At 44.9% G+C, this 25,433-nt stretch overlaps 3 protein-coding genes across 3 annotated transcripts; 1 reads left to right on the top strand and 2 right to left on the bottom strand.

The window, feature by feature from the left end:
• Positions 1-627: 627 nt before the first annotated feature.
• LOC128121356 (olfactory receptor 2A12-like) lies at positions 628-1,629 on the top strand. The gene has a single exon (XM_052755992.1). The coding sequence runs from the start codon at positions 628-630 to the stop codon at positions 1,627-1,629; it is 1,002 nt and encodes a 333-aa protein (XP_052611952.1).
• A 4,389-nt stretch (positions 1,630-6,018) lies between these two features.
• Positions 6,019-8,644, bottom strand: LOC128121785 (serine hydroxymethyltransferase, cytosolic-like). Its single transcript, XM_052756779.1, has one exon. The coding sequence runs from the start codon at positions 8,354-8,356 to the stop codon at positions 6,920-6,922; it is 1,437 nt and encodes a 478-aa protein (XP_052612739.1). The 5' UTR covers positions 8,357-8,644; the 3' UTR covers positions 6,019-6,919.
• Positions 8,645-20,024: 11,380 nt separating this feature from the next.
• On the bottom strand, positions 20,025-24,127 carry LOC128122593 (protein RoBo-1-like). Its single transcript, XM_052758232.1, has 4 exons — positions 24,049-24,127; positions 23,198-23,350; positions 22,327-22,458; positions 20,025-20,266 (listed from the first exon to the last, which is right to left on the bottom strand). The coding sequence occupies exons 1-4, from the start codon at positions 24,125-24,127 to the stop codon at positions 20,025-20,027; spliced, it is 606 nt and encodes a 201-aa protein (XP_052614192.1).
• Positions 24,128-25,433: the final 1,306 nt, after the last annotated feature.

Raw genomic sequence — 25,433 nt, 5'->3', positions numbered from 1 at the left:
ACACAGTGCACTGCATGCCAACTTAAAAATAACAAGAAAATTCTGTCTTTGAGACAACGATATCCTCTGAGACTATGACTAGAAATCTGAAAAACAGAAGTTTGGGTGAGTTAACTGTATTGCTTTTGTTAATCCTGACCTGGTTAACTAGTTTAAATACTACCTATAGTATTCCATCTGTATAAACCTATTGTCTATATAGACTTGGAATGTTAAATTCCTTGTTTGGCTCAATGAACTTTGTAAATATCAATTACCAACCTAGTTGAAGGAGAATGGAATTATTTTCAACATTCACATTTTCACTCATGATGTCAGACAAGTCACTCTATCTTGCAGAAGTTACTGCTGGCTTTTAAGAGTCAGATCATTAAAAGGTGCAGTTAGTGGACCACAGAGGGGTGCCCTGTAGTCTGTATGATATGATGTAGCAATGGCAAAATTATCTCTGTGGAACTACGAGATCTTGTGTAATTTCCCCAAAATGGTCAGTCATAGTTAGGGGAGTGGTGGGTTCCATTTGTGTCTGAAAGGGTCTCACGAGAGGCCATCATTTAAATTCAGGACAGGCATTACCTTCAGCACTAAAGCAAACGTGAAGGGACCCGACCTGACCTAAGAGTTTTCATGTGGGGTCCTTTGATGTCTTCTCGTTCGAACAGGGATGGCTCAGTAGCAGCCATGGGACCCCAGAATTTCAGCACCATCACTGAGCTGGTCCTTGTGGGGTTTTCTGATCACCCCCAGACTGAGATTCCCCTCTTCCTCTTCTTCTCCCTGGTCTACCTAGCGAACTGTTTGGGGAACACAGCTGTCATCATGTTGGTGGCTCTAGACTCCTCTCTGCAGACACCCATGTATTTCTTCCTCTGCCACCTGGCTTTCCTCAATGGATTCTTCAGCACAGTTGTGACTCCAAAGATGCTCTTCAATTTTCTTGCAAGCAGGAAGGTCATCTCTTACCCATTCTGCCTGGCTCAGACCTACCTCACCCTATTCTTGGAGTCAACCGAGTGCTTTCTCCTTGCAGTGATGGCCATAGATCGCTACGTGGCCATCTGCTATCCACTGAGGTACCTTCTCATCATGAGCTGGGTGGTGTGTATAGCTCTGGCAGTGGCAGTCTGGGTCACAGGCTTTTGTGCCTCAGTTATACCTCTCTACGTGGTAATCCTTCCACTCTGTGGTCCTTACATTGTTGACTATCTTTTCTGTGAACTGCCCATCCTTCTACACATGTTCTGTGCAGACACATCTCTGCAGGAGGCCATCATGGCCATCGGAGGGGCTGGCACAGTGCTATTCCCTTTCCTCCTGATTGTCCTCTCCTACCTTCGCATCTTGGTGGCTGTGATAAGAATAGACTCAGTTGAAGGCAGAAAAAAGGCCTTTTCAACGTGTGCTTCACACTTGGCTGTGGTGACCATCTATTATGGAACAGGGCTGATCAGGTACTTGAGGCCCAAGTCCCTCTACTCCGCCGAGGGAGACAAGCTGATCTCTGTGTTCTATGCGGTCATCGGTCCAGCACTGAACCCATTCATCTACAGTCTGCGGAACAAGGAAGTGCAGAGTGCCATGAGGCGAGTGATTGAGAGGTACAAAAAAGGCACAAGAATCACATTCTAGACCCTCAGGAGCTGAGCATTGTATTCATTTGCCTAAGGGGTTCACGCCCACATTCTGTGAGACTAAACCTCACCAGTGGCAATTTCTGCTTGCCAGAACTGCTGATGAAGAGACTCATATTTTGACAGATTTTCCCCCAAAACTTTTTGTTTTGTATTTGTCACCTCTATGAAAAAATATTGATGTGCATTAATAAGAAGTCAACATGTCATCTGTCAGCTCAATCAAATATGGATAATAGATCTAAGAATAACATGAGCACATGAACTTCATGTTAACAATGTTATCACTGATTGCATTCTCTATTCTATAGTTCTCTCTCTCTCTCTCTCTCTCTCTCTCTCTCTCTCTCTGTGTGTGTGTGTGTGTGTGTGTGTGTGTGTGTCTTATTTTGGTTTTGTGAGACAGTAGCTCACTCTGTAGCTCAGGTTGGCCTTGGCAGGGCTGGCATTGTTGATGTGTACCACCACACTTGGGGTTGGCTCAACTTTCTATCTGTTCATAAGACCTCACATTGTGACAAAGACTGGCCTCCTGGTCCCTAATCAACTGCACTTCATTGAGGGACTGAATCTCAAAGTAAATCCTAGCTCTTCCAAAATTAAAGGCAATGAAAATCACACAACGTGCCTGTGATTCAATGTTACAAGATGAAACTATGTAAAAGTTACTAATGAGAGACATCTTGTGATGCTGAATATTGAATCCAAAATATTTTGCATGCTGGACAGCACTGAGCTTCATCCCAAGCACCAATGAGCACATTTAAAGGAGCACAGACTTCCATTCTTGTATTTATTTGTTTGTTTGTTTGTTTGTTTAAACATCCTCTGCTTTGGACTATTTTAGAAAAAGTGTGTGCTTTCCTTAAATTTAAAATAGAAAGAAATACTGCTTTTATGAAGCAGTATGATCAAAGTTAGGTTCCCAGCACCCACATCAGGTGGCTCACAGTGATCTGTCACTCTAGCTCCATAGGAACTGATGCCCTTTCCTGGCCTGTCTTGGTAACAGCACCCACATGTGCACATCCACATCCAGACAAACACACATGCACATGAATATATATAGATAGATATGTATATATGTTAAACTTAAAAGATATTTTTAATTTATTTCATATGGATGATAGCTCAAAACAAGTAACAGTAAATTTTATTAACTTACTTATATGTACTTAAATAGATTAGTTATGATATATAAACAAGTACATATTTTAAAAGTCTATATATTGGTTGTTGTAATATTGCTAATTTTGGAGACAAAGTATACATTTAATCCCAGATTCTTTTTGCAAAGATTTCTATTTGAAAAATCAGGAAAGCTGATATACATGTAGATAAGCACGTCGTTTTAAAAGTAAACACTTGTCATTATTCTGAAGACAAGATGTCTCCTTTCTACTGTCTTACTAATTGCTGTTGGCAACTGATGCTTCCACACTAGTGAATATTCCTTTTTATAGGCAGGCAGTGCATTCAGGATAGATCTTTTTTTAAAAAAAAAATATTTATTTATTTTTACTTTATGTGCATTGGTGTTTTGCCTGCACATATATATCTGTGTGAGAGTGTCAGGTCTCCTAGAACTAGAGTTACAGACAGTTGTGAGCTGCCATGTGGTTGCTGGAAATTGAACCTAGGTCCTCTGGAAGAGCAGCCAGTGCTCCGAACCACTGAGCCATACCTCCAGTACCTCATAATAGACCTTATATCCACATTATAGTTAAATATAGAGCCTAAGGAACCTGGTGTCTCCAGTTAGACACTGCACATCTGTACCAGGAGTTCACTGGCAGCACCTCCCTGATTTTCATGAAGGGATCAAGGGCTAAAATTTCCAAAACTCTTCATTTGTTTCCATGTTAGAGTATTTGTTACATTTCTATGTTCAATGGCAGAAGAGTAGAGACGGAAGGCAATAGTGGAGTGAGGCAGAGGCACCTCCCAGCACTTGGAGACAGAGGCAAGTGGACCTATGTGAGTTCAAGGGCAGCCTAGGCTACATAGGGAGTTCCAAGGTAACCAGGGCTGTGTGGTAAGACCCTGTCTCAAAAGAATATGTATGTATACATATATATTATATACATATGCATTATATGAATATGTCATACATGTGTATATTTTAATATATTGTTTTAGATACATTATTTATCTATATTATGTTATTTTACATAATACCATATATTAGTTATAGTTTTTTATTCATCCTTTTTATTGTTATTAATTTTTTGTTTTATATCCCGACCAGTTTCCCCTTCCTCACGTCCTCCCAGTCCCTCCCCCCTGCTGCCCCTCTTCCCCTCCCCCATCCACTCCCCCTCTTTTGTTTCTCTTCAGAAAAATGCAGGCCGCCAATGAATATCAACCAGCCGTTGTTCATCCTTTTTAAAATTCCAATATTAATTACCAATATTAACTCTCGTATCATAAGCCCATAGCACACAATAAATGTGTCTGCATATCTATAAGCATATCTGTGGGTTATAGAATGAATACAACCTTAAGAAGATGAGAGTTCAAGGGATTTCAGAAGTGGCAGAGAGTGTGTATTGATAAGATAATGAACTAGACCAGTGCTGGGAGGGGCTGCTGGAGCTGCTGAGTCAGGTCTGAGGGAGAAGCTGCAGAGTTCAGCTTAAGGCCAACATCCAAACCTGTTCACATTAGGAAATGAGTCAGGAGCCAGGAACAGTGGGTCAGGTCCAGGTCCAGGAGGGCAAACAGCAGGGAGTTAAGCAGGCCTCATCAAAGGCAGAGAATCAAACCAATAGGAAACTCTAGGGACAACTAGGGAGTTCCTGCCCCTGACTTGCACAGCAGGTATCAGGTCATAGGTTGGTGTGTGGCCATGCTATCCCATTATTAGGTGTCTATCATTTTATGGGGTCCAGGTGAGAATGTGAAACTCTTTCCTTGTTCTGGTGTGTCTGATAAGTTCTCAGGCCTAGTTTTCTGATATGATTGTAATATAGCCACGTGTCCTCACACTCCCAATTCTCTCCAACAAACTTACAGGGTAGCTCCCTTCCTAGTCTCAGGAATAAGTCAGTCACCAGTCTGTACTGAGTGGGTGGTACACGACAGATGGAGGAGTCTCTGGGTCCACCCAGGGGCTGTAATCATCCTTCTCCCCTCAAAATGGAATCAAAATCTGCTTGTGCAGTGGAGTCTCCTAGCACAATGCACAGCTGGAAAGATCACAGTTTTATCCAATGTGAACCAGTTTCAGACACAGCTTGAGCTCACCATGCAAGTGATTCTTTTATGGAGTTCTTCTAGGTCCCAGAGGTTCGTTTCAATTCCAATGGAGCTAAATATTGCCTGCTGCTACATAAAAGTCCCAAGAGCACAGATTCTTCTGCTTTCCAGTGGTTCTCATTGCCTGTTAGTTCCCTAACCTCACGTGAAAAACAAATATAAAAAACTCATATTCTTTTCTTTAGCTTATTTATCTTTATGTGTCTGGGTGTTTTACCTGCAAGTATGTCAGTGTACCACGGCGTGCCTGATGCCCGTGGAGGTCAGAAGAGGACATCAGATCTCCTGGGACTGGAGTTACAGGTGGTTGTGAGCCACCATGTATGTGGGTGCTGGGAATTGAACCCGGGTCCTCTGCAAGAGCAGCCAGTGCTCTTAACCACTGAGCCACGTCTCCAGCCCCTGAATCAATTCAAATTCTTATACTGACTGTTAATACACTTGAGAAGCTACTGAAACTTGTACTTAATTCTGTAAAAATTAACTCATTCTCATGTTTGTTTAGACCAAGTAGTGTACTACGTCAAAAATAAGTATAGATTAGCTAGTGATGAAATGTGGATACAAAGTCTCAATGAGTTTAACAGATACGTGTATAAGGGAAAACAAGGACCAGAGTAGATACTGAGGACAGTGGTGACAGGAGGGCCGCAGAGCAAACTCCGTCTCCTGAGGATTAATTAGGAGAAAGTTTCTGCTCAAGTAACGATCGCACGGTCTTCCCAGAAATCTTAATGGGATTATACAAGAAGCTATTTTTTTTTTACTTTTTAAGATATTAATTTATATGAGTTCAAATATTTTTAAAATATAAAAACTGGTTGTATTTTTTAAAGCTATAATTCTTGTAGACATTCTGTGGGTAAAAATTGGATTGTGTGTATTAAGAAGTCACCAATGGTTTGCAATTCAGCTATGTAAAAATAAAGACTCTTTGGGAAGGTAGCATTTGGGCTCCTAATTATAAGAAGCTGGTTATCTCAGGAAGGTGGAACACAAAGAAAGCCTTTGGCCTCTGCTGATTCTGAAACCAGAATGGGATTTGCACATCATAGAAATAGCCAGTTCTACAAGGCTGTTTGTGTGGTAGGCATGAGCCCAGGACATCATACACACTGAACATGTGCAATACCTCTTAAGTGACACCTCTAGCCTTCTGTAACATACCTCAAGCTGCTGACTGACAGTCATTTTTCCTTTTTTTCTTTTCTTTTGAGACAGGGTTTCTCTGTGTAGTTTTGTGCCTTTCCTGGATCTTGCTTTGTTGACCAGGCTGGCCTCAAACTCACAGAGATCCTCCTGCCTCTGCCTCCCAAGTGCTGGGATTAAAGGCGTGCACCACCACCGCCTGGCAGGTTATTTTTCTTTAAAACTAAATGTTATGTGACTTGCTATTTGACCTGTACACATGTCTGCTCCTCATGTTTGCCTAGTGCCCTCAGAAGCCAGAAGAAAGTATTAGATCCTCTGGAACTGGAGTTACAGATGATTGTGATCCATCATGTGGGTGCTGGGGGTCAAACAGGGTCCTCTAGAAGAGCAGCCAGAGCTGAGCCATCTTTCCAGCACCTGACATTAATTCTTGCTTATACATCTGTCTAGTTTATATATCAAACTCAGAGCAGAAAACTTAGTGCTCCTCTGGCATCCTACTGGGCAACAGAACAGGAATAATAGAAAACACAAGAGTGAACCTGGACATTTCCTTACCTGCCACAGGGCCCACTGAGAAAAGAGAAAGGAGAATTCTGGGATCTTTAATAGCTCTGCCTCATGCTGCAGTCAATAAGTGAGATCAAATGGCTACATAGTACTTTTTTTCCCCAAATAATTCATTATATAAAGCTGCTGAGAAGTGAAGTTTCAAATTTATAGTCCTTAGTAGCCTGTCCCAGAATCTGAAACGAGAACAGCCGGTCAGAAACCCTCCACAGCACAGTGCAGGCTCAGTTGTCCACTCGAGAGGGGACAGGGCTCACGGGGTCCTGGAGCAGTCCTCCCCTCATGGGAGATGCTGGCTGTGCTAGCTGTCAGTAGTCGGGCAGGCCAGGTATTGAGAAGTTGGAAGCAAAACTCTCCACATCTTCCCGGAGAGTCCTCACAGCACTCTGGTACTTCTCATCCCCTGCCAGCTTCTCCTTGAACTCCTTGAGTGTCGCCCTCACGGCCATGTCGTTCTGAATCTGCAGAGTGAGCTCTATCCCTCTGTGGATAAAGCGTGCGACTTTTCGGAAGTCTTCTTCCAAAAGTCCACGGGATGTCAATGCTGGGGTCCCCAGTCGCAGTCCACTGGGCCGTAAGGCGCTCCTGTCACCTGGACAGGTGTTCTTGTTGCAGGCAATAGAACAGGCTTCTAGTACCTTCTCAGCCCTTCCGCCATCGGTGCCCATGGGACGGAGATCCATTAGGATCAGATGATTATCAGAACCACCTGTGACTATTTTGTAGCCCAGCTCAGTGAGGGCCTCGGACAGAGCCCTGCAGTTGGCCACCACCTGGAGCTGGTAGATTTTGAATTCTGTTGTCATGGCTTGCTTCAGGGCCACAACAACACCCGCAATGGCATGGTTGTGGGGGCCCCCCTGGAGGCCTGGGAACACAGCAGAGTTGATGAGTGACTCCAGCTCATAATGAATCTCTTTGCCAGTCTTGGGATCCACACTGCGCACACCCTTTCTGTAGAATATCATACCAGCACGGCAGCCTCTCAGGGTTTTGTGGGTTGTGGTGGTCACCACGTGGCAGTGTTCGAAAGGGGAGGGTACCACCCCAGCCGCTACCAGCCCACTAATGTGTGCCATGTCTGCCATGAGACACGCCCCGTTATCATCAGCGATCTTTCGCAGACGTGCGTAGTCCAGGTTCCGAGAGTAGCAGCTGGTACCTGCAATGATCAGCTTCGGGTGAAAGAGGCTGGCATTCTCCTCCAGCTGGTCATAGTTGATGTAGCCAGTGTCTGGGTACACCTTATAAGGCATAGATTCAAAGAAGATAGATGTAGCAGAGATTTTCTTCTTGTCTGTCATGAAGCCATGAGTCAAATGACCTCCATCTGGCAGGTCCAAGCCCATGATGCGCCCATGGGGCTCCACCAGGGCAGTATACACAGCGAGGTTTGCAGGGGAGCCTGAGTAAGGCTGGACATTGACTCCCCAGCACTGAGGATCCAGATGATAGGCCTGCAATGCACGCTTCTGACACAGTGTCTCCAACTCATCAATGAACTCATTCCCACCATAATACCTCTGGCCTGGATACCCCTCGGAGTATTTGTTATTTAAGCAAGATCCCAGGGCCTCCAACACAGCTCTGCTGGCAAAATTCTCTGAGGCAATCAGCTCTAATCCAACCTTCTGCCGGTAGCTCTCTTTTTTAATGATGTTGTAAACCTCGGCGTCACTGTCCTTGAGGGGCTGTGTCAACATCTTCTCATGAGAGGACCACAGGCTGACATCCATTTTTGCCATTACACTGGTTCAGAGTTGCCTAGTATTAGGAGGGAGGTGTATTTTTGTGAGAAGGTCTCAATCTGCGGTCCAGGATGGCCTCCAATTCGCTTGGTAGCGGGATCTGGCCTTACACGCCTGGTCCTCCGGCCTTAACGAAAGGGGCTAGGGCCGGCGTTGCTGGCGGACGCCTTTAATCCCAGCACTCGGGAGGCAGAGGCAGGGGGATGGCTGAGTTCCTGGAGAGCGCGCGAAGAACGATCCGAGTCCCACCGCCTGCCGGAAAGCCACACCGCGCTGTCTGGGACAACCCGCCAAGTCCCACAAGAAGCTATTTTTAATTTAAGATTTATTTGTATTAGTGTGTGAAGAGCCCAGAAATATAAAAATTGTAAGCCTGCACATATTCTAGGGAGATGGGGGCTGACAGCTACTGTGGACCAAGGTTAACCTCTAACTGTTGCCTCTACGTGATGACCTCCTTCCATATATTCCTTTGACCTCTGACTGTTGCCTCTACGTGACCCTCTGCCTTGCATTGTCTTGTATTCTTTCCAGCTATGGGGAAAACAGCTGTGTCAAGACAGCTATAGGCTTTTGCAAATATCTTTAAATAGTTGGTCTAACTGGTTAACACAAGATGAACAATTAAATTTATTTAATATAAATATATTGACTAAATTAGAGTGCCTATTAACTTGTTTCTCTTTAATTTCAAAGAAAACAGATGAATGGTGGTTCTCTCTCTCTCTCTCTCTCTCTCTCTCTCTCTCTCTCTCTCTCTGTGTGTGTCTGTCTGTCTGTCTGTGTCTGTGTGTGAAAGATGTAAGCTGATCAGCTGATCATCAGTTCTTTGAAACAGATTCAGTCAACTAAAATTTACTATGTTACTAAACACTTGGGAATAACAAAGTTTTTGCTCTCTCAGCTTTGTGTTACAAATTACAAGTGTTCCCAGGAATCCGGATCCCCTCCTGGGCTCTTAGTCTCTTTAATCAAAGAATTTAAGAATGGACTCAAATGGACACTAGAGGAAGATTTTTATTAAAGTTTAAAGAAAAAAACACCCAGGGCAGGAGGGCTGTAAAACTCAGCAGCTGCCCTGAGGAAGGAAATGGAGAAGGAAAAAGCCATGCCATTTGAGTTAAGCAACCATGGAAGTCCACTACATGCAGGACATGGCAGAAGGGACTTTAGGGAAAGAATAAGGAAGCCCAAAACATCGGAAAAGGGATGTTTAGGTTCTGGTCAGCATCTGAAAGAAAGATACAGAAAAAAGGAAAAGTCAGACCTTTCTGACTCTAAAAGGTTGACAGACACAAGGAATCTTCTGAGACTCAAAGCAACTTGTAGAGACTATGCTAGGAGGTGGGTGGGAAGGAAAGTACAGAATCTCATTAAAGGAATAATTATTCCACCCATCTTCTTAGCATACATTGCACTGGGTTGCTCTGCTTTCCTGGGAGTGATCTCTTCCTCCTGGGGTGGTCCTTCTCCCTGGGGTGGTCCCTTCTTCCTGGGATGGTCCTTTGGTCAGGTGATTGACCCATCGAACAGCAATGTTAGATCTCCACCCAAGAAAGATTGTAGTCTCTTGACTAGAAGGAGTTTTCCTTTCATTATTACTCTAACAGAAGTAATCTTGTTACTGGACTCTGACTGCCTTAATAAGCCAGGCTCAGCCTCAGTAACATAATTAAAAGAGCCACACTAATAGTGAAAAGCAGAAAAAGGAGATTTATTCAATGTGGCCATATCGGAGAGATGGAGAAAGAGATCCAGAGCTCCCCCTCCCCGCCCGACCCCAAGTTAATCTCAGTGTCTTGACATGAGAGCGATTGTGTGTGGGGACGGGGGAGTGAGTGCTCATGCCATGGCATTGAGGTTAGAGCACATTTTTTGTTTGTTTGTTTGTTTGTTTCTAGACAGGGTTTCTTTGTGTAGCTTTGGAGCCTATCTTAGAACTCGCTCTGTAGACCAGGCTGGCCTCAAACTCACAGAGATCTGCCTGGTGCTGCCTCCCGAGTGCTGGGATTAAAGGCGTGTGCCACCACCGCCCGGCTAGAATACAACTTGTTGGAGTCATTTCTCTCCTTCCATCATGAGGGTACCAACAATCAAATTCAAATTATCCAACTTGCCAGCAAGTACCTTTACCTACTGAGCCATCTCTGTGGCCCAGGAAGGGTAAAATTTCAACAGAAGGCATAATTAGGCAATCCTGGTCAGCATGTGGTCACACCTATCACTGACTCATCACTGTGTCTGTTCCTGTCTTTCCTGAAACGTGGCCAGAGGAGCTGTCAGAACTGTGTGGAATCTCTTTTGGAGGGCAGAGATGAGGCTTCCTTTCTGACTAGTACCAGGCTTCAGCCTTTTTCTTCTCTCAATATGAAATTCCTGGGGGGAATTCCAATTCCCTGGGTGTCTTGTTTTAACAGCCCAGATAGCCAGAGTGAGAGAGACAATATTTCTTTAAGAATGTTCCCTGGGTGTTACACACCCTGGATCACAGCACTAAGGAGGCAGAGGCAGGCAGATTTCTGAGTTTGAACCTAGTTTGGTCTATACAGTGAGTTCTGGGCCACCCAGGGCTAGCTACATAGTGAAATCCTGTCTCAAAAGCACAAAGTAGCACGTGTGTGTGTGTGTGTGTGTGTGTGTGTGTGCGTGTGTGTGTGTGTAAGTGGTAGACAAAGGCAGCCAGAACTCATCATTCAGTGTGAGTTTTGATGCATACAAGAAGGAATGTGATTCACAAAACAGCTCAAAGGGATGCTGATGCCAATGATGAGGCTTGTCTTGAACCGGAGGTCAGAGTTGAAAATACTTCTTCCTGTGAATGGACACTTCTTTCAGTGCAGCCTGGCATTTCCTACCTACACATCCACAGTGTGCTGGGTGTGACTGCAATGAATATGAGCTGAACTTGTCAGATTATTAGGAGCACTTGTAGAGGGAGGCAGACGGGAGGAAGAGAGGCTTGCCCCTACCTTAGGGAGCATTTTGTTACCCACACTTGTGAAATGGTCAAAATGCCTACAGGGGAAAGGTGTAATTCAGTCTCTTAAAGGGGCAGAAATGACTTTTGTGATCCGTAAGAGAAGCTGAGAAATGTAGTCTTTCAGGAGAAACTATCAGAACTCATGGATACCTGAAGCAAATTATTTGAAAAATTGGATGCCAAAGATTTCTGGGCTGATAGTACAACTGGATTAAACATCAATTCTTTGAGAAAAGGCTGTCTTTAGTGAAGGGTTTAAACTTCCCCACTTTTACAATGGAATTTAGGTTTCAGTTCTCTGAATGGGGCAAAACAGGTGTCTCTCCCAACAAAGGGCATTAATCAACACCACCCTCATTCAGGGACATGGGAAAGAGCACACACAAGGCCTCAGTCAGCCCCACACATGTCTCAGGGACAAATCCTGCAACCCCCACCCCACTTCTGAGTCACGTCCAGACTTGCCCAAACTTGCTCAAGTATGTCCAAGAGTAGTAAAACTGAACCTCAGCCAATTAAAAGTATACTAGTATAACTGCTGCTTGCTTAACCAATTATGTCTGAGATGATCTAACTGTCCCTGAAATTCCCCTAGTGATATTCCCAGCATCCTCCTAGCCGCTTCTGGAGTTCCACGGGCGCGCATGCACTGTCAGCATTCAGGCAAAATGCCTAGTCATAACAAGGTGGTCAAAACAAGGTAGTTGTAACAACCTTTTAAAACACGGGTAGGTTGTAAGAAGACATGATTGCAATGTGGTCTTAAGGTAAACATAACAGGTGACCATAATAACCTTTTGAAACAAAGGCTTTGGTTGCCATTTCCTGGAACAGGCAGTACAGCTACATTTGTAGCTAAGGTTCCCCATGGGGCATAGCCCAATCCTTGAGAAACAGAGTGAAAGAGTTAAATTCCTTACCTGGATCTGGCCTGACATCCATGTTTGTTAAAGGATTACGGTGGTGGCACACGCCTTTAATCCCAGCACTCGGGAGGCAGAGCCAGGCGGATCTCTGTGAGTTCGAGGCCAGCCTGGACTACCAAGTGAGTTCCAGGAAAGGCGCAAAGCTACACAGAGAAACCCTGTCTCGAAAAAAATAAATAAATAAATAAATAAATAAAATGTAGCTCCTAGGTAAATCAGGAGATAAACATTTGCTTAAGGGATTATAAAATAGGGAAATGTAAAGCCTGTCACAGTGGAGTTATAACTTAGAGATAGTAAAGCATGAGGTAGTAAACCCTGTCAGAAATGGGTCCTAATCCTAAGATTGTAGCTGCCTGGTCTAACTGGCCAACCCTTAGTTAAACTCCTTAGTAAATGTGCAGTTCTGCTTTTGTGACTTTTGTGAACATTTTGTCTGTCCTGACAAAATTGGTTGACCTTTGGTTGAACCCAACACCTTGTATTCCCTATATATTGCCTATGTGTTTCAATATGGAGGCTGCTCCCTTCTCCTATTCCTTAATAAAGTTTTTTTTTTCACTTTTGCAACACTATTGCCTCTAAGAGTTCTTTGATCTAAAATTGGGGATATAACACAGAGGTTTAATCTAAACAGGAATGAACCTAGTTTGTCTTTCCTGTAAGATGGCTTTAAGTCCAAGATGGAGGCAGACTGGAAGAAAGAAAGAAAGAAAGAAAGAAAGAAAGAAAGAAAGAAAGAAAGAAAGAAAGAAAGAAAGAAAGAAAGAAAGAAAGAAAGAAAGAAAGAAGGAAGGAAGGAAGGAAGGAAGGAAGGAAGGAAGGGGAGAGAGAGAGAGAGAGAGAGAGAGAGAGAGAAAGAAAGAAAGAAAGAAAGAAACCTTGAACTTCAGTGACTTCACTGGTGAAATCACTTGTGAAATCTCTTAAATAAAAATATATTGACTTTACAATAAAAAAAAAAGTGTCCCTGCTTCTCGCAGGCATGTTACCTACAATCTCAACCAAAGTGAAGAACCAGCCTGCCTCCATTTTAGGCTTAAAAGCCATCTTATAGTAAAGACAAAGGTTCATTCCTGTTTATGATTAAATCTGTTTCTCAAAGATTGGGCAATGCCCCACCTTAATTACAAATGGTTCTGTATGGCCTGTTCCAGGAAATGGCAACCATGCCTTTGTTTCAGGAGGTCGTGACCCCATTTATTTGACATATGCCCTTATCTTTCTCTTTCGTTTTCACTTCATTTCTTTATATTCTCTTCCATTTCATTTCTTTAACTATGTATGCATAGTACACACTCAAAACTATAAGAATGAAATGCTGGAATTTAGACTAGACCTCTGCTCAGGCTCATGTCTGCGACAGCCCTGCCCCTCTCACAGACAGGGGCAGACACCTCTGAGTAACTGAGTCTTTATCTAACAGACTTACAGGTGCAGGGTTTCTCACCTGGGGGAAATGAGTTTACGTCTGACAGGTGTTGGTGGCCACACTTCCTGCTCTCCATCCCTTGCTCTGCCTCCTACCTGGAAATCAGCCTGGCTGCAGGTTTCTGCTGTGAAAACATTCCCTTCCTCAGAGAGCTATAAAAATAAACTCTTCCTTCGGCCAAATGGGCCTGATTCTGCCCTTCAGAACCACCCCCATGCTGTCTTTCTCCATCCCTGGGACGTGAACTATTCAGAGCCCTCATCATGCTGTCATCTGTCTGTTTGTCCGTGGCATTAATAACTTTTCTAATAAACTTCTTATCCTCCACAATCCTTCTCAGGGTCGTCTTGAACCCTCATCTGAGACCGTAGGCACACACCTGCTTTTCTTCATTCACTCCCCTGCAGGACATTGAGACTGTGGTCTGTGTGATTAAAGCTAAAATAAATATGGGGTATCTCTGAGTTTAATGGAGGTCTTTTCTCTCATCTCAGGTAGGCTTTAGCTTGAGTTAGGATGCAGGAAGCTCACAGCCACACAAAACTTCCAAGAAGTCAGTGGCCTCCAGGTTCTTGACCTGCATAAATTCAAAGAATGAATTGATGGACAGCAGAGGAATCAGTTTTATTATAGATTCGTAGGTAGGAGTTTCAAGAGAAAGCAAAACTCCAGTACAGCTGGAGCAGATCCCTGGGGAATGAGCACCATTGAGGGTCACAGCCTTGGAGTTAGTAAGGCTTTATTGGATGAAGACATGGAGGGGGTGAAGAGTCAGTCCAGTTCCCACCCACAGTGTCTATATACATCTGAGTTTCAGTTACGTCTCTATGTATTGATCTCAGGAAAGGGTATTCATCTAGGGGGAGAGAAGGAAAAACTAGACACCCCACTTCCTGGCATCCCTGGTCTCTGCCTAGGGCAGAACCAAAGATATTTTGGGTTAATTACTTCCGGCATCTCCGGTCTCTGGCAGGGATGAAGCTGCTACCAGGGCCAAGGACATTTACAACTTTAGCCAAGGATGGGTACTGTTAATTTTCAAGGTCCTCTACCCTAAACTGCCTGTCAATTTCTATGTCCTATTCTCATCAGCAGGATCCTATGGGGACTTCTTTTAAGAGTATCAGAGCCCTGGGGTTCAGGAGGGGTCCTGGGTTGGCTCATACTTTTGAATAGGAGGTTTATTAGTGAGACACTAACACACGGACAAACAGGATGGACTCTGAAGGGAGTTTGGGCCCACGAGGCAAAGCAAGGGTCTATTGTCATAGCCTTTAGAGAGAAGGGGAAATCTCAGGACATATAGTTGCCAACACTATGCACCCGCAGGTTTTCCTCTGGCTCTTAAGTGGTGGTAGGAAGGACAAAGATTCGGCCTTTTATTAGTTAAGTGTCGACCATAGTAGATGAGCCACTTGAAGTTCCTGATCACTTAGGGAAAACCTCCTTTAGGGACATGAAAATTAAGAGTCATAGGCAAACTGTATTCATAGGGTGCCTGTCATTTCTCTATAAGCAGTGGGACAGAGGAGAAAAGTGAGTGTGGCCTAGAGTAGCCTCAACCTAAAACTTTACTTTTAAATGTTTGAGAACACCTCTTCTCCTGTTATTTTCATAATGTCTGAATTATTTGCTTTCCCACCAACTGCGTGCATGAGTTCTCTTCTTTGAACGTTCTGGGTAGCACTTAGGTTTTCTCTTCATGATAATCTTCCTTGGAGGCCTGAGCTGGTATCTCACAGTGATTTTATCTGGGATTTCCATTCACACTGGGGATCTTGGTGTCTCTGTACTTTGTACCACGTGTCCATCTGCTGTTGTGAAGAGGTGTTCAGGCCTCTTGTCCATATCTAAGGGGAAACTTTCTCCTTTGCATTGAGGTAGTTGAGCTCTTTGTATGTCGGGAGCACTAATCCCTTCCCAGATTTGCACTTTGTAAGTGCTGGAATTCCTGGCCGCTCCTCCAGCTATCTGACTGCACATGCACAGTTCAGTAGCTAAGTAAGGGGCCTTACAGCCTACATAATCCATGCACTGCGTGATCCTGCAATCTGCGAATGCATGACTTAGCTCAGTAAGACCATATGTGCATGTGCAGGGGAATCCATAAGAAGCAGGACACAGACCCCTCTCCTTCCTCTTTTTCCTTCTCCTTCTCTTCCTCTCTCTCTCTCTCTGCACATGTCTTCCACAGGCCTGGTCACGCTATCTGTCCCTCCCCTCTCCCTTCCAATAAAACTCTCCTCTGATAATGGGTTTTGTCATGCCTTGTGACCTAAAAGTGCCACATTAAAACCAACAGTAAGGCTTTTCTCTCATTGCATAGAGTGTCTCTTCAGTCTGTTGACTGCATTCTCTTCTGGGCAGGAATCATCTCACCTTCACAAAACTCCACTTGTCTGCTTTTGTGTTTTGCTGTTGCCTCTGCTTTATTGAGTCAAAGTGAAAAATAAATCAAAATTAAAAACTCTGCTCCCAGAGCCGACAGACCTGAGCTGCTCTCAACCATGGCCGGAGAAGCTTCATTTTACAGTGGAAGGAAGTCAGCCTTCTCACCCTGAGGGAGTCCCTGCAACACCCCATTCCCATCCCACTCCCCATCACATCTTCTCCTGGGGTTCAAAGTCATAGTCCAAGGCTGTACATTTCACAGTTCTCTTATCGGCTCAGCTAACTAAAACTTCTCTCTCTGTGCTATTAATGCTGGACCATGAGCTCCAAAGTGGTTAATGAGTTGGTGATAAGGATGGTATCTGGCAAAGAAGATGCAGAAGCCAAATGGCCACACTTACAGCAGAGTCTGGGGCAGGATTACCTCAGCTGTTCTTCCCTCTGATGACACCGGCCTGGAGCCTGCAGAACAGGTAAGAGGCACAGTGAACTGGCTATGTCACTTCAGGAAGAAAACTCAGTTACTCATCCATGTCACTCATCAATGGAAAATAGAGCACGCCCCCCCCCCCCCCCCAACTGGATGGAAATCTCATCTCTGTGCCGACCTCCTGCTCCCAGGGCAAGGCCTCAGCACAATCTCCATGGTAACAGCTATTCAGATATGTGCTAACCTGTGCTCACTGTGGGGACGCTGGCAGATCCTGCTGCAGGGACACCCTTCTAGGGTCAAAGAAGAGTGCTCAAAGAACTTGGGGTGATATCAGGGGTTCCCGCTCCTTGAAGTGTATCTCACACACATTTGTCATCAGATTGGTCCCACAAGCCCCCTTAAGAGGATTTCATTCTCTCCTCATCCTTGGAACAGAAACAATATTCTGTGGCATGTCCCAGTTAAAAACACTTCGGGGGGGGGGGGGGGCAGAATGACCCTTCTCCTGTCAGCCTTCCACCTGGAAACAGCCCTTGGAGGAATCCACTGCCTGTTCTCCAGGCTACTGGCAAAGTACTCTCCTATCTCACAGCTTGGGCTCCCCAGAGCTCTCTTCTCAGTAAGGACCTCACCACTGCTCCGCTGTGTTTATTTTTACGTTTCCCCATCTTAGGAAGGACCTGTCTCAGTCACTTCGCAGATGGACCTCACAGCTCTTCATTGTCGATGGGCTCTTCTTCCTTGACTGTGTAGTTTTTTCGGCAAAAGTCCTGTTAAGTTGCGCTTCCCTTACTCCTCACTTGCCTGCGCTGTGTCTGGAGCACGCCCTGTCTCTCTAGGCCATGCAGGGAGCACATTACAGAGCCTCCTTTGAATGAAGTCATCTGCCATCTCCAGCAGAGCTGAATAATCTTTTTCCTTTAACACCTACCCACTGCGCTACCTCTCAGCTCACCAGCTGTAAAGTGCAGATAAGACCTGACCCTGCTCTTAGGTCAGTGTGAGGATCACACCTCCTGAGGACAGCTCACAGTTTTATCACTGGCTGCCTCCTTATCTCCTCTGAGAGACCAGAGGGTGCTTCATGTACAATATTTGCTTCCCAAAGGAGGTCCTGGAATGGTCCATGGGTCAGATGCAGGTTGTTCTCCAGATGAACAGTAGATGACAGGCTAGCTGCAGAGGCCCAGCTGTTCAGGGATGACAGTCCCCTCCAAACATGCTGTGGTGTCATCCTGTGACTTGAAAGCCTCTGCTGCCCGAAGTAGAGAAGGCTCTAGCCAGTGGGAGCCCCAAAGAGGCCTGTCCTGCATTGTCTGTACTGTGAGTCTGGAGCAAACTCAACAGGAAGAGGAGACAACTGAGCTCTGTCAGACTCACAGGTCTTCAGAGCCTGCTGAGAGCCAGGATAAAAATTGCAGATGTTAATGTTGCATATGGCTGCAACCTGGAGCTCTACCAGACGACCACCTGGAGGATAGGGTAAAAGCAGAGGAGAAAGCAGACTGATAGAAGCCCATCCCAGTCAGAGTGAATGGCAAAAACAGTATCACCCTGACCCGACCCCACTCTTTAGGCTCAGTAAGAGGACAGTAACCAGATCCTGAGGAAAATACCCACGGCATAGGGAACAGGTCCAATATAAAGGTGGGGCTTCCAGCAAGAGCAGGTACAGGCAGGTGAAGGGGGTCAGTGAAGAAGACAGGTTCACGCTGGAGTAACATCCCCACTCAACACCTGCCATCCAGACGGTCACTGTACACTGCCAACCTGTGTTGGGTCCACAGATAAGGACTCTATGATACATAATCTTCTCAACTTCTTCCTTCTTGGCTGCATGTTGGTATTGGGTATTTCAGAGGGGCACTTGCACAGCTAGTCAGCTTCTTAGGGAAGCACACCAGGGTCCTGCCTGATCTCCTCCATCCTGGCTATCACCAGTCATACACTGTGAAAGTAAGGGGCTATGGCAGGTTCTCCTACACTTGAGAGCTCATCTGCCCCATGTCCCATGGGACCTGCAGGTACATGGCACCAGACACAGCGTCACTCTATGCCTGGGAGTCCATGGCTGCCATCAAGCAGGATGAAACTCAGGCTCAGGCCCTAGGGCAGAGCCTCCCTACTCCTGTACTTTTGTAGCCCCCACCCTTGCTCTTTGTTCCCTGGCTTCTGCTCTCTAATCATCTTCATCAAAGGTCCCTTCTGCTCCTTTGGTGAGAAAAGGCTGAGAAGCATTAGAGGCAGCAGAGAGGACCACCAGGTCTTTAGAGCACAGAGGAGCTCATGTGAACAGGCCCAGAGGATAGACAGAGAACCAGAGATGGCCTCTTTGGGTCAGTTTGGCTTAGCCCTTCCTGGAATGATCTAGAATGCCTTTGAGGTATAGGGACTTGTTTTTGGAAAGCTGCATGTCTAATTCCTGGCAGTAATGTTGGTCCTTCTTTCCTGAGAATGATGCTGAACCAGCTGGGAGGCTAGCCCCAGTGCATGGTGTTAAGAGTTCAGAGAACACTTGGTTCCTCAGGGACACACCCCATTGAGGGAAGTCAGAGCAAGAACTTAAGCAGGAACCTAGAGGCAGGAACTTAAGCAGAAGAACATTATTTACTGACTTTCTCTCTGTGGCTTGCTCAGCTTGCTTCCTTATATCACCCATAACAACCTGCCCAGAGGTGGTACTGTCCTCAGTTAACTGGGCCCTCCCACATCAATTATTACTCAAGAAAATGACTCCATAGACTCACCAACAGGTCAATCTGATGGAGACAATTCTTTGTTGAAATTCTCTTTCTCCAGATATGTCTAGGTTTGTGTCAAGTTGACAAAAAAAAAAAAAAAAAAACAAAAAAAAAAACAACCAGCACATTTGGGTTAACTCTTTTTATTCAAATTAAGAAAGAGCAATGAAGTGTGTGGTCTGAGTTATAAGCTGAAATAAACCCTTTCCTACACAAGTTATTAGAAACCCTGACTAAGAACCAACACTTAGGCTAATGCCAAAAAGTGTTTTCCTTGGTCTAGAAATGTGTCTCAGCAGTGCCATACTTCCCGAAAAGCATGAAGTCCAGGACTGTCTCCAGCATTACATACATACATGTATATATCTGCGCACACACATGCATATACATACACACAAATGTTTTCTTCTAGTGGTTTTACAAATTTCTCTCCAATATGAATACATTTCCTTCCCTTCCTTTTTTCCTTTTTTTGCCTTTCTTTATTCTTTCTTTCAGTTTTAAATTTATTTAATTACTGATTTGATTTGCCTAATCACTCTGACTAGGACTTCTAGTACTATATATTAAGGAGAAGAGGGGAAATGCTGAACTAGTCATCTCTGTATATTTCCTGATAAGACAAAAGTGGATATAAGTTTTCACATAAAGAACCAAAAAGTAATCACTAGTTTTTATTTGCTCCGTGTTTTAGAAATAGTCATCCAAACATGCCAATGGGTCCATATGCATAGGATTGTGAGATTGCCAGTTCCTGGATGATCAAAGCAGGACTTTCAGCAGGAGCAGAATAATGGGAGCTGATGAAATGGATTTGAGGGCAGGGTTCCCTTTGTTTGAAACAGGTGAGGTGGGAACAGTTGAAGTGGAAACAGGTGAGGTGGAAACAGCTTGGATGCATGAGACTTGGATTTGTATGTCATTGAGGACATCCATTTTCAAATTGCAGGTGTTTTCAGTTGCACAGCCTTTCCCATACAGCCTTAAATCGGAAGTTTTTGCATCTAAAAGAAAGATCCAGGAGTTAGCATTCTCACTCTCCTCTTATTTCTCCTCATCACCCAAATCCCTCCGGAAAGAAATGTGCCCAGAATGATCTTAAACAAGGAGCCTCTGTTCCGGTGATAAACATGAAGAAAGCTCTGTGCACCATCAGCTGAGCCTTAGTTTAAGGCATGAATAACAACACTGGGGGTCAGAACGCTTTCGTGACGAGAGATGAACTTAATATATTCTGGAAGGACACCAGCTGAAGGACCTCACAGGTTTGGCTAAATTTTAAATTGTATCTGTGCTCCATCCCAACTTAGCTACGGAAAATAGAAATGCTACAGATCCCCTCAAACTAGAATCCTTCTGCCAGGGTCTCTGAGTTCCATGGGAGGCTAATACTGTAGGAGCGTATCTCTCTATTTCCCATGGAAAATTGAAGTAGAAGGCTGTCCTGCTATGGATGGCATCATTCCACCCCCCTATTCTGTGTGACATCCCAATATCCTCCCTCATCTCAACTCATCTAGACAAAAGTCCTCTCCCCTACTCACCCTAGACCCTCCTGAAGAATGCTTCCAAATGTAAGGTCTGGCTTGCCTTCAAGTTCTCAGTCCCACAATTCCATGAAACGTTTCACATGTTGATCAGAAAAGAGTCACCACTGTTTCCCTCTAGGCACACAGAGCAAACCCCACAGATGCTTTTCTAATTCTTACCTGAATGATGCGTGCATCCTACACAACAAACATGTATCTCTTCTCACACTGGAAAATTATAAAACTTTTACTAAGCTCACAGTGACACTAGGGAAAACTCAAGAGCTTAACTATGTGACATCCAGAAAAGAAATCACCTTCTGTGCTGCCAGTGAGCCCAGGTCCCATTACAGGACATCACAGCAAGGCAGGTGCAAACACTTGTTTGTCTTTCCATTACCCCCTCCAAACACACACACACACACATCCTTTCTTCAACTGCCAACAAATGCCTGCTCCAGACCTTGGAGAGATAACCAAACGCTTGGCCCCACATTGCCCTTTGCTCTGTGTGGAAAACAGCTTCTAAGATGACCCCCTCCCCCAACTCACTCCAGCCCCTGACAGAGTGGCCTTCTGTAAGACCCACTCAGGTCATATCAGGATTGGTCTGTAGGGTCAACAAGATACAATGGATAAGAGGGACGAGATAAGACTCTTGAGAGGGGTCTATAGCATTAGGTGATAAGAAAGGATGGGATACAGGTAATGGACACACGAGCCATGACAGGATATGGAGCAAATTGCTTTTCTAGTTTTGATTTTTGTCCTGGATTTTGTTGTTGTTTCCGTTTGTGTGCGTGCGTGTGTGCGTGTGTGTGTGTGTGTGTGTGTGTGTGTGTGTGTGTGTGTGTGTGTGTGGTGTGTGTATGGTGGATAAGTGCAGACAGCTATAGTTGATAGTGAAAGTGTAAAAGTCAATCTAAATCTCCACAGCTTCAGGATGGCTACTGTAACTGTATAGAAGGTCAATGAACTGTGTAATCTTTGGAACTGGCTAATCTCACTACATGATGTTTTTTATTTGTAAGTTCTTCATAATAAAGTTTTAATTTAAAAGATTTAAGAAAACAAATAGGAGCAGAAATGATAATGTCACTTCAGAGATTAGATTATTAAAACCTACGGCTCCCCTTGTCAGTCTGGGTCTCTCTGTCTCATCATTAGCTTGGAGGGAAGTCAGCTGTATGTCATGAGGCCACCGCATGAAGAGGAATTGACACCACCAAAATTATAAGTGAACAACTAGAAAGCAGATCCTTCATCTGAAGGACCACAGCCCTGGCTGACAGCTGCACACAGTCCCAGGAGACGCTCTGAGCCAGAATCAGTGGCAGTGCTGGGCTCAGAGTCTAGATAGACCTGCAGAAACTGGGATGTAATGAATGTTTTGCTATTTTCAGCTGCTAAGCTTCAGATCCACAGAAGTAAATGGTGGGTGCACTATACCCTTGAAGAACACTCATACCTTAAATAGACAATAAGAAGAAGAAAATAAGATATATACGTAAAAATGTTTGAGGAAATACTCATACCCGTGCCAATAACCTCGATACACCTTTTCTCATTCCCTGTGCACTTCAGGGTAGTAACTGAGGAGCACGACCTGTCTTTCTCATTGTAGCAGGCAGTACATTCCACACCATTGGGTTCAGAAGACGAAGACGCTGAATGGAGAGAGAAAAGTTTTCATCTTGGGGAATAGGCAGAAGAATTAGCGAGAATGTGTCTATCCACTACTCATCAAAATAATTTTTTTTTCATGATTCTACCAAAAATCATTGCAGCCAAGATGAGCTGGAAGAAGGCGCGGGAAAAAGGCACCGGTGTGTGAGAGCAGGGAAGGACCGCATAGAAATCCATGCTGTCCTCACCTTCGTCAGCTGCTCTGTTCCCTGCCCTGAAGAAAAAGGCCTAGATAATTAGAGAAGAGATTATCTGTTTTCTAAAAGGATGCTGTTCATAGAGTGAGAAATGAGCCAGGTATGGTCACATACATCTGTACTCCCAGCTACTCCAACTTTTAGTAATACAACTCAAGCCTGGATGCATGCAAGACTCCATCTCAACAACACAAAAATCCCAGATGAGGAATAAAATAGATGAGGAAATTCTCTCAACTGGAGAAGCAAACTAAAGCATTTAAACCTACAGATTCATTGAACCTACTTAAAAAATAGATGCAGGACCAGTTACTGCTACCCAGCTGTCAGTCTGTGTATGCAAGTGTGTACACACATACTCAAGAGAAGGGCTTGTATCCAACCCAGACCCTTACAAATGAAAGCTTCAAGCAAAAAGGGAAGGCAAATGTCAGGGCTGCAGCCCATCAGCAGAGAGATGGACCCCTGGAAAGGCAAAGGAGCCCTGAGCAGGTGGCAGGGCACAGACAGGAACTGTACTCACGAGTTATGTCCTCTTGGTTGCATTTCTCAGTTGTGCAACACCTGTTCTCATAGCTAAATCTCCGTTGAGCCCCCAGTGTCGCTGAGAATGTCAGTGCACTGCATGTGTCTGCGGAACACCCTTTTTGCTTCGATATGTGGTCTGTAACTGCAGCTGTAGAAAATTGAACCACCCAGTAAATTTTCCTCCTGGCTAGCGGTAAAGAACCTGTCCCTTCATCCCCTCTGCCTTGAGCACTGCATTTCTCCAAGAGTCCCTCTGCAATGGTCTGTTTCAGAGAATGAACCAACAGAGGGACCATTTGCTACAAAGGGAGTGACTGGTGGTACAGTACTTGCTTAGCATGCGTGATGCCCCGAGTTTGATCCCTGACACTGTGAAAGTAAGAATGGAGTCATACCCAAATGGTCCTGACCATGTAGAATCTAGGCCCTACAACAAGCGCATGCTCCATCTCCACCACCTCCCAGAACCCCAGGCTCCCAGGCTCATCCTGGAAAGGAAGGAAGATAACCTGGAGGATGTTCAAGGTGTGAGGGTTGACTTACATGGTGTATCAAATTTCTGCATTTGGTTGAAGCAGCCTTTAGTGGTTGTACAAACATTTGTGGTCGAAGGACATGACTCACTTGTACATGAAGATTCTGTACACTGGTAATTGTCTGCAAGGAGGAAATGTACATCATTTGAAAGGTAAGCCCAGAGCCTTGTAATTGATGTTTCCTAGGAGCCAAGAAGCCATGAGAGGCTAGACAGACCACCAGAGTCTCATGTGGTTGGTGACCTCCCCAAGGCTCTGACTGCTCTCCTCCCCCTTCTTCAGGAGAAAGGAATACCACGTTTACTCTTACCCACAGAGCTGACGGGGACAGCGAAGATGGTAAAGACAAAGACTGTGAGGAGGCTCTTCAGGCTGCAGGACCAGGCCATGGTGACTTCTGAGAACACTGCATGAGGTGCAAGAGAGGACAGTGGGGTCAGAGCTATGGGCTTCAGACCTGTAATTCAGCAACCCACACACCAGACTGTGTTGTTTGTCCAAGTAGGCATTCAATCATTCATTTGTTCATTCATTCATTCTTTCTGAAAACCAAAGTTTATCAAACACCGGCTTTATGCTGGATGTGGCCATTTGGAAGGATAAAAACTGGAAAAGATACCATATCCTCTATCAAGGTATGGGGGTGGTGAGGGGTCTTCCTTCCCGGGATTCTTCTTGTAAGGGTCTAGAGAGCACTAGATCTCCTTCCACAGCTGAAATGGCTGAGTGAAGAAATGACTCCTCTGGAGGGCAGGTGGAGGCTCTCTATGTGCTAGAAAGTTCTGGGCCATGGTGTTCAAGAGCAATCTGCCCCTTAACTAAAGATACACCATATCCCAAGTCACCTTCCCCCTAACAACTGGCCTCCATCAGAGCCCACACTGGAAATGCTCACCAAGAAGTAGTCCTGCTCTTCTGAAAGGACTGCCGTGAGATGGAGAGGACAGCCAGTGATCTCACCAGAGAAAGGAAGAAAGGAATACTTTCTCTGCCCTCACTGTCTCTGACCTTTATAGCCCAGCGGAGTGGTGCCTGGCAATTAAGGCACTGTAATAGTATCTTGACATGAAGCCAAGTGCACTAAACTTCCTGGTCTTCTAGAGAGAGAAAGAGAAACTGTGAGAACAGCACTTCTTGGGCTTCCAGTTGGTAGGGAAGGGGTGGGGCAGGTTATAATGCCTCTGTGCCTGAAGTAAGCTACAGAAAAGTTTGGAGCACTCAAAAGTTAAAAAAGGATAGGAGGCTGGCCCACAGCATGTAGCAATCATCCTCCAACTTTCCTTGGGGCAAGTTCCTAGTATTCCCTCTTCCAATCCTTCATTTTTTTCCCTAGAGTCGGACCCTGGGATCTATTTATTTCTCTACCTAGAGGGAACTGGGTGTGTTCCTCTACAATTCACTTTTTCCGTCGATTTTGACACCAGCCTCTTGTTAGGGCATAGCTCACCATCCTTCTTATTTGCAGTGGAGAGAAAAGTTAAGCTAGAGGGATCAGTCCTCCTCCAGCCTCCTCTAATTATCCAGCCCTTGGACATGTTCTCTCAAAATTCAGGTGCCAAGGGCAGAGGGACACTCCCTTGGGAAACCAGTACGCAGAGAGTTGAAGAAGGTGTGGGTTACAGGGAAGGAAAAGGGATGTGTATATGCCTCAGAGGCTGGAGTGTAGAAGGGATGAGAAAGGACACCCCGATGGTC

This window comes from Peromyscus californicus, unplaced genomic scaffold (assembly GCF_007827085.1).
Source record: "Peromyscus californicus insignis strain IS unplaced genomic scaffold, ASM782708v3 Scaffold_3__1_contigs__length_106647218, whole genome shotgun sequence".
In the NCBI taxonomy this organism is placed as follows: domain Eukaryota; kingdom Metazoa; phylum Chordata; class Mammalia; order Rodentia; family Cricetidae; genus Peromyscus; species Peromyscus californicus.
This window is presented reverse-complemented; position numbering and strand designations above follow the sequence as displayed.

What these genes read in the sequence shown, in the direction of transcription:
- LOC128121356 (XM_052755992.1), top strand. Translation starts at nt 628, where the DNA reads ATGTGGGGTCCTTTGATGTCTTCTCGTTCGAACAGGGATGGCTCAGTA.
- LOC128121785 (XM_052756779.1), bottom strand. Translation starts at nt 8,356, where the DNA reads ATGGCAAAAATGGATGTCAGCCTGTGGTCCTCTCATGAGAAGATGTTG.
- LOC128122593 (XM_052758232.1), bottom strand. Translation starts at nt 24,127, where the DNA reads ATGGCCTGGTCCTGCAGCCTGAAGAGCCTCCTCACAGTCTTTGTCTTT. An exon ending in CAACCAAGAGGACATAACTC is followed by an intron (nt 22,459 to 23,197) that starts GTGAGTACAGTT and finishes CTCTCCATTCAG; the next exon opens with CGTCTTCGTCTTCTGAACCC. An exon ending in TATCGAGGTTATTGGCACGG is followed by an intron (nt 20,267 to 22,326) that starts GTATGAGTATTT and finishes TCTTTCTTTTAG; the next exon opens with ATGCAAAAACTTCCGATTTA.